General features: G+C 34.8%; 1 protein-coding gene and 1 long non-coding RNA gene across 2 annotated transcripts; both read left to right on the top strand.

Annotated features, from left to right (window-relative positions):
• The first annotated feature begins 7164 nt into the window (after nucleotides 1-7164).
• On the top strand, nucleotides 7165-10687 carry LOC128203688 (uncharacterized). Its single transcript, XR_008256009.1, has 3 exons — nucleotides 7165-7237; nucleotides 9461-9521; nucleotides 10669-10687. It is a non-coding gene; the product is annotated as an uncharacterized LOC128203688 (long non-coding RNA).
• A 1697-nt stretch (nucleotides 10688-12384) lies between these two features.
• Nucleotides 12385-16689, top strand: LOC128246184 (uncharacterized). The gene is made up of 5 exons (XM_052964374.1): nucleotides 12385-12501; nucleotides 14212-14269; nucleotides 14606-14661; nucleotides 15658-15765; nucleotides 16304-16689. The coding sequence occupies exons 3-5, from the start codon at nucleotides 14613-14615 to the stop codon at nucleotides 16687-16689; spliced, it is 543 nt and encodes a 180-aa protein (XP_052820334.1). The 5' UTR covers nucleotides 12385-12501; nucleotides 14212-14269; nucleotides 14606-14612.
• Nucleotides 16690-17546: the final 857 nt, after the last annotated feature.

The following is a 17546-nucleotide window of genomic DNA, read 5'->3' as shown; positions in this document are numbered from 1 at the left end:
AGCACACATAGGTTAATATCTCAGCAACTACTTGAGGTATTGCATTGAGACTTTATACAATGGTACTCAACCATCCAACCTACTTAATTAACCAAGTTAGATAACTTTAGTTTGCATTTAATACCAATAATAGGCCTTTATTATTTGACTTAGAAATTCTGGTTAAGGTTTTGCGTGCAAGCACACATAGGTTAATGTCTCAGCAACTACTTGAGGTGTTGCATTGAGACTTGATACAATGGTACTCAACCATCCAACCTACTTAATTAATGAAGTTAGATAACTCTAGTTTGCATTTAATGCAAATAATTGCCCTTTATTATTCGACTTAGAAATTCTGGTTAAGGTTTTGCGTGCAAGCACACATTGGTTAATATCTCAGCAACTACTTGAGGTATTGCATTGAGACTAGATACAATGGTACTCAACCATCCAACCTACTTAATTAACCAAGTAAGATAAGTTTTCTTTGTATTTTATGCAAATAATTGCTCTTAAAAGTTTATTATTCGACTTAGAAATTCTGGTTAAAGATTTGCATGTAACCACATTTAAGTTAATATCTCAGCAACTACTGGATGCATTGCATTGAGACTTTATAAAATGGTACTTAACCATCCAATCTACTTAAATAACATTTAGTAAGATAACTCTAGTTTGCATTAAATTCAAAAAATGGCCTCTTTTTTATTCGACATAGAAATTCTTGGTAAGGTTTTTTGAATTTAACCACTTTTAAGTCAAAAGTTACCTCAGCGAATACATCATGTATTGCATTGAAACTTTACACACAGGCTCCCCACTATTTGACCTTCTTATTTAATCATGTTAGATAACTCTATCTTTCATATTATATAATTTTTGCCCCTTTATTATGTGTCTTAGAAATTCTGGTTAAGGTCTGGCATGTTAGCACACATAGGATATTATCTCAGCAAATACTTGATGCATTGCATTGAGACTTTATACAATGGTATTCAACTGAATAACCAAGTTAGATAACTGTATTTTGCAAATAATGGGCCTTTATTATTACACTTAAAAATTGTGGTTAAAATTTTGCATGTAACCACATTTATGTTAATATCTCAGCACATCATGTATTGCATTGAAATCTAATCTAACAGTGATCCATGCATGTTTCGCCAAAACTTCAATCCTTACACTAAAAAGCGGCGGAATAGTCGAGCGCGCTGTGTGACAGCTCTTGTTATTTGTAAGAAAAGTTATGTTATTTATTGTTACGATTTCTTTCACAGGTACACCATGTAGCCCTGACGATCATGTACCTCGGCCACGACTACACAGGATATGCTGGCACAGAGGAAGTGGAAAACACTAAGTGAACTGTTCCAGGCCCTTATAAAGTGCAAGCTTATTGAGTCCAAGTATGCACATCTTTCAGTTACCCAGGCCATCCTTAAAAAATTGAATGTTTGCTGTAACGTGACCGACTCACGAAATTCCCGTGACTCAACTTTTTTTTTAGGCCCTCCAGGACGAATTTTTTTTTTTCGCATCTCCGAGCGTACGGAAAATAATCTTTCCGCTCATTATATTTTCTTTCCGCTCATTATTTTCCTTCGGCTCATTTATATTACGTCATGCGGTTGACTTTTGTTTTTACCGACAAAATGGCCGACGAAGGCGAGCGTGTAACCTTTGCGGTTACAGTTATCGAGAAAAAGGGGCCTGAAACCATATTCCATGCTCGAAACTCCATTAGAAAATTCAGCACAAACGAGTCCTGGTTTGATGTCTTTTCCGCTTTAACTGAAAATGTCGCAATTGACCCTGAAATAGATGAACATTTTGAGAAAATTGCGTCGGTGCAGGTGTCCTCGAATCTGGAAAATCCTACACAAATACTTATCCAGATACTTACGATAAAATAAGTGACTTTCACAAGACTCTGAAGTATGTCACGATCACAATTAAAACTACACCACAACAGGAAGAACAGTGTTCAGCTTCTGCACCAGCACTTCAAGCCAATGCATTTGATATCTTGATGAGGACTGATCCTATCTTAAAAAAATCCAATGTCTCGCCTGGTTTGTCTAGCCTGACTAATCATGAGCAATCAAAGTGATGTAAGCTTTACTTTAACATGGTATATCATAGGTCAGCCTAAAATCCAGGTTTACAACACATTCATGGGTCATAATTTGTACATGATTTCTACAGCATTTTGGTCCCTCTTGCTGTTCTCAGTTACTGATAGGAGTATGGGAACTTTATAGAACTGGTAAACAACTCAGGATGACTGAGATTGCCCAGGAACATTGTGAGTAGGTTTCTAAAAATGTTACTCAAACAAAGCCAATAAACAAAAATGATGCAATGCATTAGACTTTATTAACAGGAAACTTATTTTGGATGTTCATTATAAATACCAAATTTATTATTATAATGTTCTGTAACTATTTATATTGTAATCCTAAGAGTTTGTTGTACAACTATGTAGACACACTGATGAAGTATCTAAGTCTGTGTCCATGGGATCTGTCCAAATGAGGATGATGGAATGAGACATGTCTGATGATAGTCATCACACTGTACTACATGATAATGGATTAATGGATGAGGTCTGTCCAAAATGAAGTGTCAAGCAATCTGAAATGATAAGAAACTTATTTACTGAGTAATTTAAGGCACACAATGGGAAAAAAAAATCCCTACCTACCTACTCACTGTAAAAATGATGGGTAGCGTTACAGCAAACATACAATTTTTTAAGGATGGCCCCAGACAAAAGTTTGACTTTCTGAAGTTTGATAATGTATCAATATTTTAGTGCTTGTTTTTGAGAGTACTCAATAACAATTGCCTTCAGCTTATATTCAAATGAAATTACCTAATAGTCTAACTAAGAATGTCAAAACAAAATATTAACAGATTAAGGATATAAACTTGCTGTTCAATCCAAGGGAGAAAACCACATATAAATAATCAAAGTGCTGAAAGCACTGATGGACTAGGGCTTCATTTAGGGGAATGTTGATAACCATGTTCTAAGCATTAAACAAATCGGCTCACATCACAAGGGGTCACTGTTTAATGGGCTAGCTTAAACTTTAGACTAAAACTGCTTGCAAGCTGCAAAGGAGCTTTAAACCACAGGGCCATACTTTGGATAATATTTGTAAAAGACATCAATAAATGCAACAGTGGACATTCTTGTATTGTCCTCTGTCTCTGTCCTGATAGCTCCCTATCTCAACAGTTGCAAATGGTTGTAGGTTCATGATTCTCCTGTTCATTGGTCATACAGAAAGATGTTGAATGTAGAATCAAGAAGCTTTTATTTCAGGCACTCCGAATTGAATAGAACTGTAACATTTGGAGTGCCTAGAATTTGTAAGATTCCTAGGCAACATGTATCAGGTGTTGCAGTACATTTACTTTACTACAAATACTTTTACCCATCCTTGTAAATCTAAAAAAGCTTTCATTTCGCAAAAGTAGTTCATATATTAAACTATAATAAGGTTGCTAAATCAGAGTTTGAATAATTCTGATATCTAGATGTGCCTTTAATTGCAGCAATTTAATGTCCAACTCATGATGTTAATTGAGCTGGTTAAGCAATACTGCATTTCCTTGGTGTGGGGATTGCATTATATACTTGAATAAACAAACAGTTATTGCGTTGGAAAGTACAATGTATTGACAATGTTACATGCAATTTTCTTGACCTGACTCCATCCAAGCCTTAAATCTTAGATCAGCTTGGACTTGGGGCTATGTGTTTTATCAATGAGAACTATAAATTATGTTCAATTTAGTGCCACTTATGATATATCATTTCGAATACAAAAACACTAGCATTTTCTTTAAAACCACTAGCATTAATATCCTATGTTATGATAAAACCATTGCCAAGGTGGTAATTTGAAAACACTAGAAATTTGATCTGGTCAGGGTTTGACATAGTCTTTCTAGGCAGCTGGAATTGTTTTGCAGTTACTTTGAAAATCTTCAAAAGCTAAACTGATCAAGACTGGAGCAAATTCCTCATAATACCAAAAGGGATTTTAAAGACTTACGAGATCATTCTCATATCACCAATACCATTAGTTTTTATCTACAAACTTAAGTCAACATAAAAATGTTTTACATTAATATTGCAATGAATAAAACATATTGCAATAACATAGCAATCAAGCCTAAACATGATATTTCAACATTTTCCAGATAAACAATAAATAAGTTTACTTAATAATTTTCTCGATACTTACACAAGCTGGAGAATGGTCTCTTTTTGAATACTTTACATATTTCATGGCTTTCATCATTCAAACTAACATTTCGCTTGTTATTTCAATATTCAATGATTTGGTAAACATTCATAAATGATGGTTAAAATTAAGATTCATACTAATTATGCCTACCAAAAACACCTGACTGACCAATTAGAATCCAATTTTGGCAGGGCTTATTGGTGGTTCAGTGAAATCAACCATGACCTCCCACAATCTGCACTGATCAACAGTAGTAAATGCATTGTTTCCATTGTTCTTATTTTCATAAAGTTAGAAAACAACTGCAGTGAATAAAATTTATTCCTTATCACTGAGAGAAAGTTTAGAATGAACGAAGCCGACGGTTACATTTAGTGGGATATCAAATCCTACAAATGTATTCATTATTTTATGTAACCGTATTTAGTATAAATGTTAAAGTTTTGAAAGTCTAAACAGTTTCAATTTTTGTATATTTTGTGCTTCATTTAATTTCATTGAAATTTGTTTTTCTTAGTGTTCAATCCCAAGCATACTTGTTCACATTTAAGTGCAAGAAAAGTCTCTAAATTATGATCTGAATAAATTCTTATATTAATGTTAGGTCACATAAAAGATAAACAATGTATTGTGCTTTTTAAAAATAACAGTTTTTCATCTGTTTAAAATTATTTCAAATGCTGTGCATTGCAATTTGATTATGAGTTTAAACTATGACAGGAATAATTCAAGGGAATGTTTTTTTTTGTGATTTCAAGCATTTAAATTGTCTGAATCCCATGAATATTTATAACTTACGTAAGGTACCGGGTATTCTCAAATTGGTCACACTTGTTGAACTTTGTACTGTCTTCTTTTTGTCTGTCTCAAATTTAATACAGCATTGGCTTCACTTGTTGTTTATTAATTAAAGGAACAGTACACCAGAATGGCACCAAAAAAGTTGGATTTTTTTCTTTAACGAATCTAAGGACAATTTTTTAATAAACTATTTTACTCTTTGATATCGTTATTGTAAATAAAATACCAAAATGTAAAAAAAATGCAGTGCAGTGTCGAATCCACTATGCTATGAAGACTGGGTGGAATTTCCAGATATATACCTAACTCGCTTAAATCACGTAATAACATCAACGGCAGATTACGCATAAGGAATGAATTATACTCGGTAGACATACAATGTACTTAGTAATCTTTTTTTAATGGAAAAACACGAAATAACTGCTATTAATAAATCATTTGTAAACTATGTGCATCATCAGTTAGTAAGTTTCAATGCATTAATTCTGTACACATCGATACCAAGTTAATGGCAGGTTTCTATAAAAAAGAAAGTTCTTTCTTTTTCATTATTAACTGAGTACAGCCCATTTAAAATGTACCTTATAATGTCTGTGACTTATCAAATATTTAATAGTTATGGTCTGCAACCAAGATTTGTTTGAATCATCAAGGTTTCAAACTGCATTGTGTATGCCATTGGAAAGCTAATCTTGAAAGCTCCCTTAGTATAATTTTAAAAAATAACATAGACCCTGCAAGGTACTCATATTTGGATGATTCATAAAGATTTGCACAGTTATTTATGTATAATTGCATTTATTGATACAGGTTACCTTTTTTAAATCTATGATTTAGATTGCAAAGTATAACTTAATAAATATATATTCTTAACTTCTAATAAGTAATTAGTTAATTTGTCAACTGCGCACCAAAACACTGAATCTGTATGTATACGCAAGCTTATGCATTGATCAGTCAAATAATTGTAACCATGCACCCCCCCCCCACGGTCCAGGGAATAGCGGGGACTTTTACTTTCGGTCCAACCAACCCAAGCTAAAATCCCCGCCCTGCAGGGATGATCTGATGGCAAAGTCCCCACCAAATCCCCCCAGCACCCAAGGGACATTAGGTTAAGCCACATCCGCACTGTATTTTCCACGAAGACCCGATATTGCGGGGCCACCTGAAAGGTAAAAACCCGGCCCATTTCCCCGGTATACCCCCGGATGTGGGGGCCCTGGTTACAATTGACTGGTGCATGCTGATCCATAGTAATCCAATCTCATGCCAAGACGATTTCTGGTCTGACATATCCAGGTAAGTTATTCTTAAGCATAAAAAAGCCTGGACAGCATTTGAGAAAGACTGTTGTGAGGTTAAATCTTCATTACTTCACTATGCCACAACATTGGGTGATTACTGATTTTCATTCTTGGCGAGGAAACAAAGTGAGCTCAAAGCGTCTTCAGAAAAAGAATTTTATGCACCAGTCAAAAAGGTAACCACGGCCGCCCCCCCCCCCCTCCAGGTCTGGGGAATACTTTGACTTTCAGTCCAAACAATCCGCTATAAAATCCCTGCCCTACCCTGCGGGAACGAACTGGTGGTAAAATCCCTGCCAAATAACCTCGCACCCCAAGGATCTTAGGTAAGGGTAATTCCCCGCTATATTTTGCGTGAAGACAAAACCACCGCAATCATCAGGCACTGCGAGGACACCGCTGAAAGGTGAAAACACTGCCCTTTTCCCTAGTATACCCCGAGGGGGTGGTAACAATTGACTGGTGCATAATAAGAGTTAGGAGAACTATTTTTATTGGATGTTTTCATTGTAATCAGTTATGGTACTACTTTGATTATTCAAATTTGCTAACGGCAATCCAATCAAAATACAGCGTATGAATACATTACGTCAGTGAACCCCCAGATTCGGCCTGAAAATGCAGACATCGCGATTACGGCTATGAACTAGGCCACAAGTGCCCTAGTCCAAAAACAACTGATACAAAATTTGTTTTTCTTCAGAAAGAATTTGACCAAATGCAACAATATATTAAGTTATTGACAGAGGTTAACAGAGTTTCAAAAGTGGCAATCAAAATACATTTCTTGTACATTCCAGGTTGTCTTTCTTGATGTACGCGGCAACTTGCTGTCTGGGGTTGGGGTGAAGGTGAGAGAAGGGATGACAGCGCATGAAAGACCTGGTAAGGAACTATATATACTGTACAGTACAGTCTGTTTTCCATATATCAATACATGAAATTTTATGTAATAAAATCAAGAGTTTTTATCCAATGGTAATCAAACTTCATACAATGGTAGATCATAATGAGAGAAAGTGCAGTGTACAATAACCATAATCTATTTTGGCTTATTATTGAGTTATTGCCCCTTATTCCTTTTTTTGTCCGGAGTATAACTTGAAAAGTACTAGATGGAATTCATTGGAACTTCATACAATGGTAAAGCACAGTGAGAGGAAGTGCAGTGTACAATAACCATAACTCTACTCTTGCTTATTACTGAGTTATTGCCCCTTGTTACTTTTTTGTCCGGAGTATAACTTGAAAAGTACTGGATGGAATTCATTGAAACTTCATACAATGGTAAAGCACAGTGAGAGGAAGTGCAGTGCACAAGAACCATAACTCTATTTTAGCTTATTACAGGGTTACTGCCCTTTGTTACTTTTTTCTTGTCCGCAGCATAACTTTTGGATGGGATTTAATATAACCTCATACAGTGATAGATCATAATGAGAGGGAGTGCAGTGTACAGGAACCGCAATTCTATTTCAGCTTATTACATAGTTAGTGCCCTTTGTTACTTTTTCTTGTCCGGAGCATAACTTGAAAACTATTATATGGAATTTAATAAAACTTCATACAGTGATAGATCATAATGAGAGGGAGTGCAGTGTACAAGAACCGCAATTCTATTTCAGCTAATTACAGAGTTACTGCCCTTTGTTTCTTTTTTCTTGTCCTGAGCATAACTTGAAAACTTTTGGATGGAATTTAATAAAACTTTATACAGTGATAGATCATAATGAGAGGAAGTGTAATGTACAGGAACCGCAATTCTTTTTCAGCCAATTACAGAGTTATTGCCCTTTGTTACCTTTTTCTTGTCCGGAGCATAACTTGAAAACTATTGGATGGAATTTAATAAAACTTCATACAGTGATAGATCATAATGAGAGGGAGTGCAGTGTACAGGAATTGCAATTCTATTTCAGCTAATTACAGAGTTACTGCCTTAGGAGAAAGAATTCCACGACCATTAATTCATTAATTTTTGTCAAATCTTTATGAAACTTGCTCAGAATATTTGTCTACTTGTTGTCTTAAACATTTGTGAATATGGGTCACCTCAGATCAAAAACTAGGTCACCAGGTCAAATCTTAGGAAATATTTTCCTGATGTCATAAAAAAAAAATTTTAAATCATGAAACTTTTCATGAAACTTTTACATTTTTTTCTCCAGGATATCTTAGTCACATTTAAGTATAATAGATTTTCAAGAAACTTTTACATTTTTTTCTCCAGGATATCATAGTCACATTTAAGTATAATAGAATTTAAGCATAAATTACAGTTTTTTCCTGCAGGATATTGATTTTTTTTTCAGTTTTCATGACATTTGGTTACTTAACATACATACTCAGTATAAATATGGGTCTTTTTGGTTAAAAATACTAGGTCACTAGCTCAAATCCTCGGTTTGCAAAATTGCATCGTCAAATAAAAATCCGGCTTTAATGCGAGAATACGCCACATTTGATAATAGATTTTGCAATCGATTATCGATAATACTTGATCATCATTTTATCCCTAGCAATAACACTTATGGCTTTAAGTTACAAGTTGGATGAAATCCATGCTCCGTTGGTGGAAACTGTATTGTATTTCTTTATAAACTGTCTGCCAAAACCGTAGAAGTGTGGACTTGTTGCAGACTCTTGAATGTAAGACTCTTGACCTTCAATCTCTGGCTCATCACTGAAAATACTACCTGTATTTTGGTAGGTAAATACGAGGTCATATCATCTGTTTTACTCTGGCGCACTTTAAAAGCAGGGTTGTTCTTACGTTGGTTTCATTCTGCCTGTGCGCTAAGCCCCACTTCCTTACAAGACTGATACCCTTACTTGGGTCAAAGACGATGGGAGCGTAAATAAACATACAATCTGACAATAGAAGTTCTGCTATGTATACCAAGTTTCACGAAAGTATTGTCACATAGCATTGGTGTCTTTGATGATGTGAAAAACTCTAACATTTTCCCTAAATCTGAAATTGTAATATATATTTAGATAACACATTCAAAACTGGCAAGGTCTGAGCAGTTGACATTTTTGTAGTACATTGATGAACGGGGAAAGTGGATTCCTACGGTAAACCGTCAACCAATGGTATCATTTCAGGTTCAGCTGCAGGAGAAGAACGTACAAGTATTTCTTCCCTAAAGGAGACCTTAATATACTGGTAAGTAATAAACCTGGGGCGGTATTCATAACACATCTCAAGTCATTTCTTAATTTGAGTCAATTTTCTAAAACATTCATAGTCAAATTAAAAGAATTCAGTGTTCTTTTACATAAAAGTATGTAACTTGAATTAAAGCAATGAAAATGAAATATGTCAGATTGTATTAAGTTAATATATCATGATAAGTTTGTTACTTCATTGAAGAAAATGAGGAGTAAGGAATTGACTTCAGATGCTTTATTATGATCAGCCCAGGACATTATATATAGTATTTATGCATATACCGTATAGTTTGTTGTGTCCTGACTGTATTTTTGTCATATTTTAAAATGACTTTGCACATGTGTTCGGAAGTTAAGATGATGTGTTGATTGAAAGACCCGCATCCCTACCTCAAAGATAAAGCATGTCCGGTTAGCCATTGGTTAGTACACTCCCTTCTGACCGAGGCAATCTGGGTTGGTTTAACAGCATGTGAGTTTGATTTGTGGTTACCATGGTTACCAACCAAGTGGGTTTTCTCCAGACACTGTTTTACCCTTCAACTAGACCACATACTCGCACAACCTTGTGCCTACAAAAGTGATTAATTTTATGTTGTAATAACTTGTAAGCTCTTGTTTAATGCAAAAATGCTTAAAAGATTTTTTGGGTAGCAAACTCCAAAGGAAACTAAGAAGATGCACTTCCACTCCCAAATAAGATATAGCATACTTAATTCAATTGTTTTAATTTACCAAAAAGGAAGAATATACATGTATACAACACCATGTTTCTTATGAAGGTTAGCTATTTTTATCTGAAAGAAAGGTGCAGAAAATACTGTATTTCTACCTTATGAAATGAAAGTTGATCACTGTAAATCTATAGGACTCACCAGTCATTTAATATTTGTGCGTTTTCATCTTTTAAATACACAATTACAATCTTGTTACCAGTAATATATTTTTCACAAATGCATTATATAGTAAGCAGTTAAAGGTTTATTACTCAAAATTTGTTTGTTCTATATGTTTATGTATTGATTTTAAATATGAGTGTGACTTTAAAAACTGTTCGATTTTCATGAAATATTGATTTGGAGAAAAACATCATCTGAAGACTTAAAATTTCCTGATTTTATGATTTTTTTAATTCAACACAGCTCATGGAAGAAGCTGGCAAAAAAATGATTGGCGAATATGACTTCTGCAACTTCTGCAAATTCAGTGTTAAAGATGGCATTACAGACTACTGGGGGTATGTTCGAAAAATCATGGAGGTTGAAGTCAAGACCTTAGATGAGACCGATGACGGATTCACAATGTGCGAACTCACGATCGTCTGGAGGGCGTTCCTGTGGCATCAGATTCGCAGCATCTTCTCTGTGCTGGTCCTTGTTGGCAAAGGGAAAGAATCGGTTGGAGCATGTATTTGGTTTTTGTCTAGTTATCTCCCTTGCATTGTGTTTAGTTAATAGAAAACATCTTATAATTTGCTATTTGATGCAAGCACACAAAGTAAGGTCAATACAAGTTATTATGTCACCCCCTTTCATGGGGAAACATATTGTTTTTGCCCCGTCTGTCAATCAGTCCGTCAGTCAGTCAGTCTGAACGTCACACTTCGTTTCTGCTCAATAACGATAGAACGCTTAGACCCAGGAATTTGGTATGCTAGTAGTTGGTCATGACTTGTATTGATTTTTGGTTCACTAGGTCAAATGTCAAGGTCACCATGACCTTGATGTGAAGAATTACATAATACTAAAGATCCTTTGGGTCCAGGAACTTCATACTTGGAATGCTAGTTGTTCATGACTAGAAGATGACCCCTATTGATTTTGAGATCAAAAGGACAAAGGTCAAGGTTATCTTCAGGTAAAAAACAATATGTTGGCAATGACCTTAAGTTGAAAATGGTTTCTGCTCAATAACTTTAGAACAATTTTCCCCAGAAACTTAATACTTGATATACTAGTTAGTCATGTGACTCCTATTGATTTTGAGATTAGTAGGTCAAAGGTCAAGGTTGCCGTTACCTTGAGGTGAAGAAACATTTACCGCTTAGTAACAAAAGAACACTTGCACCCAAGAACTTAATACTTGGTATGCAAGTTGGTCATGTAGATGATCCCTAATGATTTGTAATCAGTAGGTCAAAGGTCAAGGTAACGATAACCTTGAGCTGAAAAATGGTTTCCGATCAATAATTGAATAATGCTTGCGCCCAGAAACTTAATACAATGCAAACTTCGTTTACATTTTCCAAGATTAATCAACAACACTTTTTTCTCTTCACTATTCAATACAGGTGAATAAACCAAGCTTCACTGTTAGTTCGTCTCCAGTCCAGAATTACTAATTTCACGTCCATCATTTATTTTTTCTCAGCTACGACCACACAATAGGGGAGACAAAGACTTTTCAAAAGAGCAATCTCTAGTTTTAATAATTGCAATTCAATACTAGTAATTCTCCTCTAATGTTCATAGTTTATACTTTTTTAAAGGAATGGAACAAGGTAGAAATAATTTAAATTACAAATCAATGGATGCAACAAGTTTGCCATATAGCATTTACCTTCGCAAAGTTAAGGTGTATTAAACAGGTTTTGCTTTAAATAATGGAATTCTCACAAAAAGTTTTATACTTGTTGCAATTGGGACACTTATTTTGACTTCAAAATAATTTCGAAAGAGTGATTTCGGATTTTTGATGTAAATTTTGATCAAACAAAGAAAAAACTAAAATCGAAACCAAAAAATAAATTGGAAATATTGGTAATTATTTTTATAAATGATGTTCAGATTAATGGTGATTAAATGTTATCAGATTTATACAATTTAGCAATCCATGTACTAATTTTTCAGGTGGTTGATGAACTTCTGAACATTGAGAAAAATCCGCGAAGCCGCAATATAACATGTCATCTGACGCGCCTTTGTGCTTGTATGACGCTGACTTTGGAGGAGAATTTGAGTGGATTTACGAAGCTGGTAAGTTAATATAACACAGATCTTATTTCACCTTATTAGTCACTTATACCGTTTATAGAATGTTTTGCAGGATACAGGATTCTCATTTTGACATTTTTTGCATGCCCACATTTAAATGAAAAAGGTTAAGGTATAGTCATGGTCTGGGTGTCGTTATTGGCATTCCCAGAGATATCTGTTGACTTGGCAATAACCAAAAATACTGTTCAAGATATCATTCAAAGGAAACTTGGTACACATGTTGCCATAGTCAAAACCCATGTGAGTTACACTTTAACCAGGCCTATAACTCAGGCTTGAGGAGTACAATCGTTTTTTGACATACTTTTATTACAGTTTTGTTCTTGTACAATAACCTCGTAATTCTTAACTGTGATTATGTTATGTGTATGTTTGGTTATTTAGTGTTTTTGCTTTTGGCGATATTTATTACCGATAACAACTAAACACTTTCGGATGTATATATGAACTCAAAGGAGAAAATTGGCGGTAATTAACCAAATGCAAATAACGAGGGGAAGAAACAGCGGGCTGTTTGAATCAATGATTGATTATAACAAAATATAATTAATTGTCACCGATTTCAGACCAAACCAATCAATGTTTGAGTATAATCGATCATCAGAACATCACTATTTATGAGTCAAACATTCTTATTACTATAAGAAAATTAAAAGACTGTGAGTCCCAAAGCAGAGGTGAAAGTCCAATAAAGGATTTTAGTCAAAATGCATAAAATCTTATATCTGTATATAAAAGTCGAGAATGGAGAAAAGTGATTTTTAGCTCTACTGGTCTAAGGCCAGAAGAGCTTTTGCGATGGTAATGTGTACGTAGTATGTGAGTCCGTCCGTACGTGCGTCTGTAAACAATTTCTTGTTAACGCGATACGGTCTTCAGTTTTGATTGTATCTGGATGAAACTTGTACAGTATTTAGATATCAATAAGAGCTCGGTTCCTTTCGAAAACCAGCCATATCCGCCATGCATGCCTTGATTATGGGACTTGAAACTTTCAAAGAAATGCTCCTTTTAGTTAAGGCCTAAAAAAATATTGTTTGGTTAGGGTTACATCCTTTTCAAAAATAGGTAGGGTAGGTAGGCTTTTTAAAAAAAAAAAAAATATTTTTATTTTTTATTAGGCTTTGTATAAGAATATCATTTTCATCATTGGAGAATGGTGTTAAAGTTATCTTCTGTATAAGCATTTAAGGTTAAACTACATATTGAAATGCAATTTAAAAAAAAACGATTTTTTTTTTTTTTTTTTTTTTTTTTAGTTTTTCCTTCTTTTTTTCAAACTGACTATAAAAACGGTAGGGTCGGCGCCTATTCCGTAGGTAGGGTCGGGTAACCCGAACCAAATGTATTTTTTTTTAGGCCTAACCTATTTTTAGCCAGGTCTGCATGAGTGATAGTACAATAGCCCTGTTGTTGGTTCTTGAACAACGTGACTAACGATATTGTTGTTAACTTGTAGACATAAAAAGTTGATGATATCCTCATATGTATTTGAATAAGACAGGTACTGTTAAAACAGCATTTGTTACAAATACTGCAGATCACAAGTGAATTCATTAATCTTCTAGAGAAGTTAAGACTTAAAAGTTAACACTTCTGTAATTAATACTTGCTTACTTTAACAAATTTCTAAACAATCGGCCCAGTATTTTCAAAACAGTTTTAAGACTTTCCCCATTCATGTTTCAGAATGCCATGAAGACAACCTCACCTCCCTCCAGTAGCTTTGGGCTGAGCATTCCATCAAGTAAGCAAGGAGCTTGACTTGCCTTATTAGAATTTGTTTTTCACTGGCGTTTGTGCTGGTTCTAAAGCATGTAAAGTGGTGTTTAAATGATTGACAGCGGTCAATTGATTTATTTTCAACTTTATTTATTTTAGTCTTTATTTTTTACAACAGTGAAGAAAGTAATATTAAATTAAGCTTAGTCACACAGTCACACTCATGTCATGTTGCGCGAGAGTGTGGTCTTATGCTGTGGGGGAAATAGGAGAACTCAGAGAAAATTTACTTATCCATCTTGCTGACAACCCCTGGCTGATCAAACTTTTATTGATAACATCTCTTCTTATTTTTTCACAGAGCAACAATGGTGAAGAGCATGCTGAATGACCTCGAGAAAGCTAAAGTGGAAACAGGTACAGAGGTGTTCTGGTTATATTTATTTTCACACAACTTTTGGGATAGCTGAAAGCTGATGTGAGTTACCGATGTAAATCATCTCGAGTCAGTTGCCTGAGCAGAAACCAGTACTGTGTCCTTTCTAAGATGCCATTAGAATGTTCCCATGGTTTGTAAACCTGAGACCTGTTGGGTAACGGGCAGACACCTAAACCACTAGCCCCTAGGTTTGGAGAGATGTTTTATGCAATCTTTAGCTTGGTTGTTGTTCAATAGAAATTGTAATGCCATTCACTAATGTTGTCCTTACTGTAGGTCTACAATACCCTATATACCAGAAACCATTCAGAATATTTACATTAAACTTGGTTAGTATTTGACAAAGCCTGTTCTAGGGATGCACAACATTATTGATACCTTGTTCTGCAATTTATGGATTATCGAAACAGAAAGTGAAATAATAATGATATGAACAGAGAAACCTAATTAATTACCATACATTACCTATTTTTATTTCAACGATATATTGAGATATGCTTATGAAATATTGTTCTAGATCTCGATGCTTTGCCAATAATACTCGTCCACAGCAAGTGCCAATACACATATATATAGCCCTGGATTAAATCAAGAAAAACGGACAAGTCTTGGCATATTTATGTATTCCTCCTGTTTATGAACCCTATTATAAATATTCAGATATTTGACACTTATCTATGTAGTTAAAGTTGTAGTTTTACTTCTGACAAAAAACAAAATTCAAATAATGAGTTTTAAATTATGAAAGCCTTTTTGATGAGTAAGTTTTCAAACATTCTCAGGTTTATTATAAACAAAAAGTCTCATCAAGATGGCATGATTCACTTTACATGTATTGTAAGTTACAGTTGATGTATCGGACTCTCAAATATTTGTGAGACAATATTCGGGTGATAAATGAACAAGTAAATGTGCTTCTTATTCTTTTATCTACTGTAAATTGGATTTGAACTCATCTTTCTGTCATTTTTCAGACTGTGACATTGCGCGCTGGTGTGATCTGAGTCCCCCTTTACTGATGCAGTCTGAATGGCTCGTAGAAGACAGGAATCCTAAGGTGCTGATGGAGAGACAGGGAGGCTGTAAGTAGTCCGTACAACAGGGTTGATCAAGATTAGGAGTAATCTGAATATATGATCAATTATGACCAAATACAATTAATTGTCACCAATTTCAGGCTCAACCAATCAATTTTTTATTATAATTTTTTTATTATAATTGATCATCGGAACATCGCTGAAAATAATCAGTAGTTTGAGACTACAATAAGTATATAGAGGTCACTTTGGCAGTCTGTCAACCTTCTCTGTCTGTAGGTTAATATCATTTTAAGACTTAAACTTCTTCCTAATCTACAGTTTTTCATGGAACGACTTCACAATTGGTAGAAACCACACCCATGATGAAAAGTAGTTCCTGACAAAGTTTTTTTGACTTTGATTAAGTCAGCTTTATAGTGTAATTGCCCTTGGAATCATCATATATCACCTATTACTTATTGTAAAACTTGAAGAATATTCATTTGCCCAGACTTGCATATGTATTCAGATGACCTACCATTGCAGGAGTCCAAATGACTTATAGGCGCACAATATAGGTTGATGCCAATTTTTATTACAGTGACCCTTGACGAGATGATAGCATCACACGAGTCGAGAAAACAGCGATGGAGAGAAAATGCTGAAATTGAAGCGCAGGACGAAAGCAGTGAAGAGGAGATGACGTCACAGAAACGTCAACGGCTTGAAATTGATAAGCCTAGCCACATAGATGATAAGCCATTTGGAACATTAGATAAACCCAAGTCCGGAGAGAATAAGGATCCTCACATAATTTATGAAGAAAACAATAAAGAAGATGATGACACTGTAAGGGACATTGATGGAAAAACTACTAGTATGAAGGCTGATCAAGATATTTGCGGTTCTAAAACCTCTCTTAAAGATAATGGGGAGGAAAACTTTCCTTTAAGAATTGTCATGAGAAATTCTCAGTCCAATGATTAATTTGAAAAATAAGACGTTAATCAGGATTTTGTTGTAGAATACATTGAAATTTATGTGCAAGGATTAATGCTATTGAGAATTTTAAAACATGGTTATAATGGAATCGTGTTGAAATACAAACTGATTGAGAAAATTTATTTCATTTTTAGATTTACTGTACATCAGGTTACGATACTGACCAATTTGATAGAGAATATCTCACGACAAACACAGAGGTTAATAATGACACATATTACTCGATGATTTATACTGCAATAAGACATGGACTCAAGCTGCTCAAGGTAAAGGAAAGGCAGAGTGTTAGAGAAGAACCTGGATGAAAACTTTTACCAGTTGTATGGTAGAAGGGTGATAATTGGTGATCATTACTTCAATGTCAAGGCAAGTTGTTGGAATTAGAGAGGAGAGCATAGTGGAGAAGGTCAAGGTTAATGGTGTTTATGACACTGAGGTCAATGTATAGAGAAAGGGACATTGAAAAGGTCATGGCCTTAGATGAAAAACAAGGTCAATGTTGTTCATCACTCTAAGGTCAAGGTCTGTTATTCAAGTCAGAGTGGAGAGAAGGCTTCAGAGGCTTCAGAGAAAAAAAACAAGATCAAGGGTTTTCATTACGCTTAAGGTCAAGGCCAGAATTTCATGTTAGAGAGGAGAGAATAGTTGAAAAGGTCAAGGCTGTGGAAAAAAGAAACCAAACAAACAAGGTTTTTATCAGTGGAGTTGTATATAATGGGTGCTATATGTTTGAGGTTCATTACCCTATGTGTGTACGGTCAAGGCCAGTAGTTTGCTTTTAACCATGTGAGTCACTGCAGTTGGACCAAAATCAAATGAATTGAACTGATATTCATCATTAA

This window comes from Mya arenaria, chromosome 9 (assembly GCF_026914265.1).
Source record: "Mya arenaria isolate MELC-2E11 chromosome 9, ASM2691426v1".
Lineage (NCBI taxonomy): Eukaryota > Metazoa > Mollusca > Bivalvia > Myida > Myidae > Mya > Mya arenaria.
The sequence above is the reverse complement of the archived record's forward strand: the minus strand, read 5'-3'. Positions and strand labels throughout refer to the sequence as shown.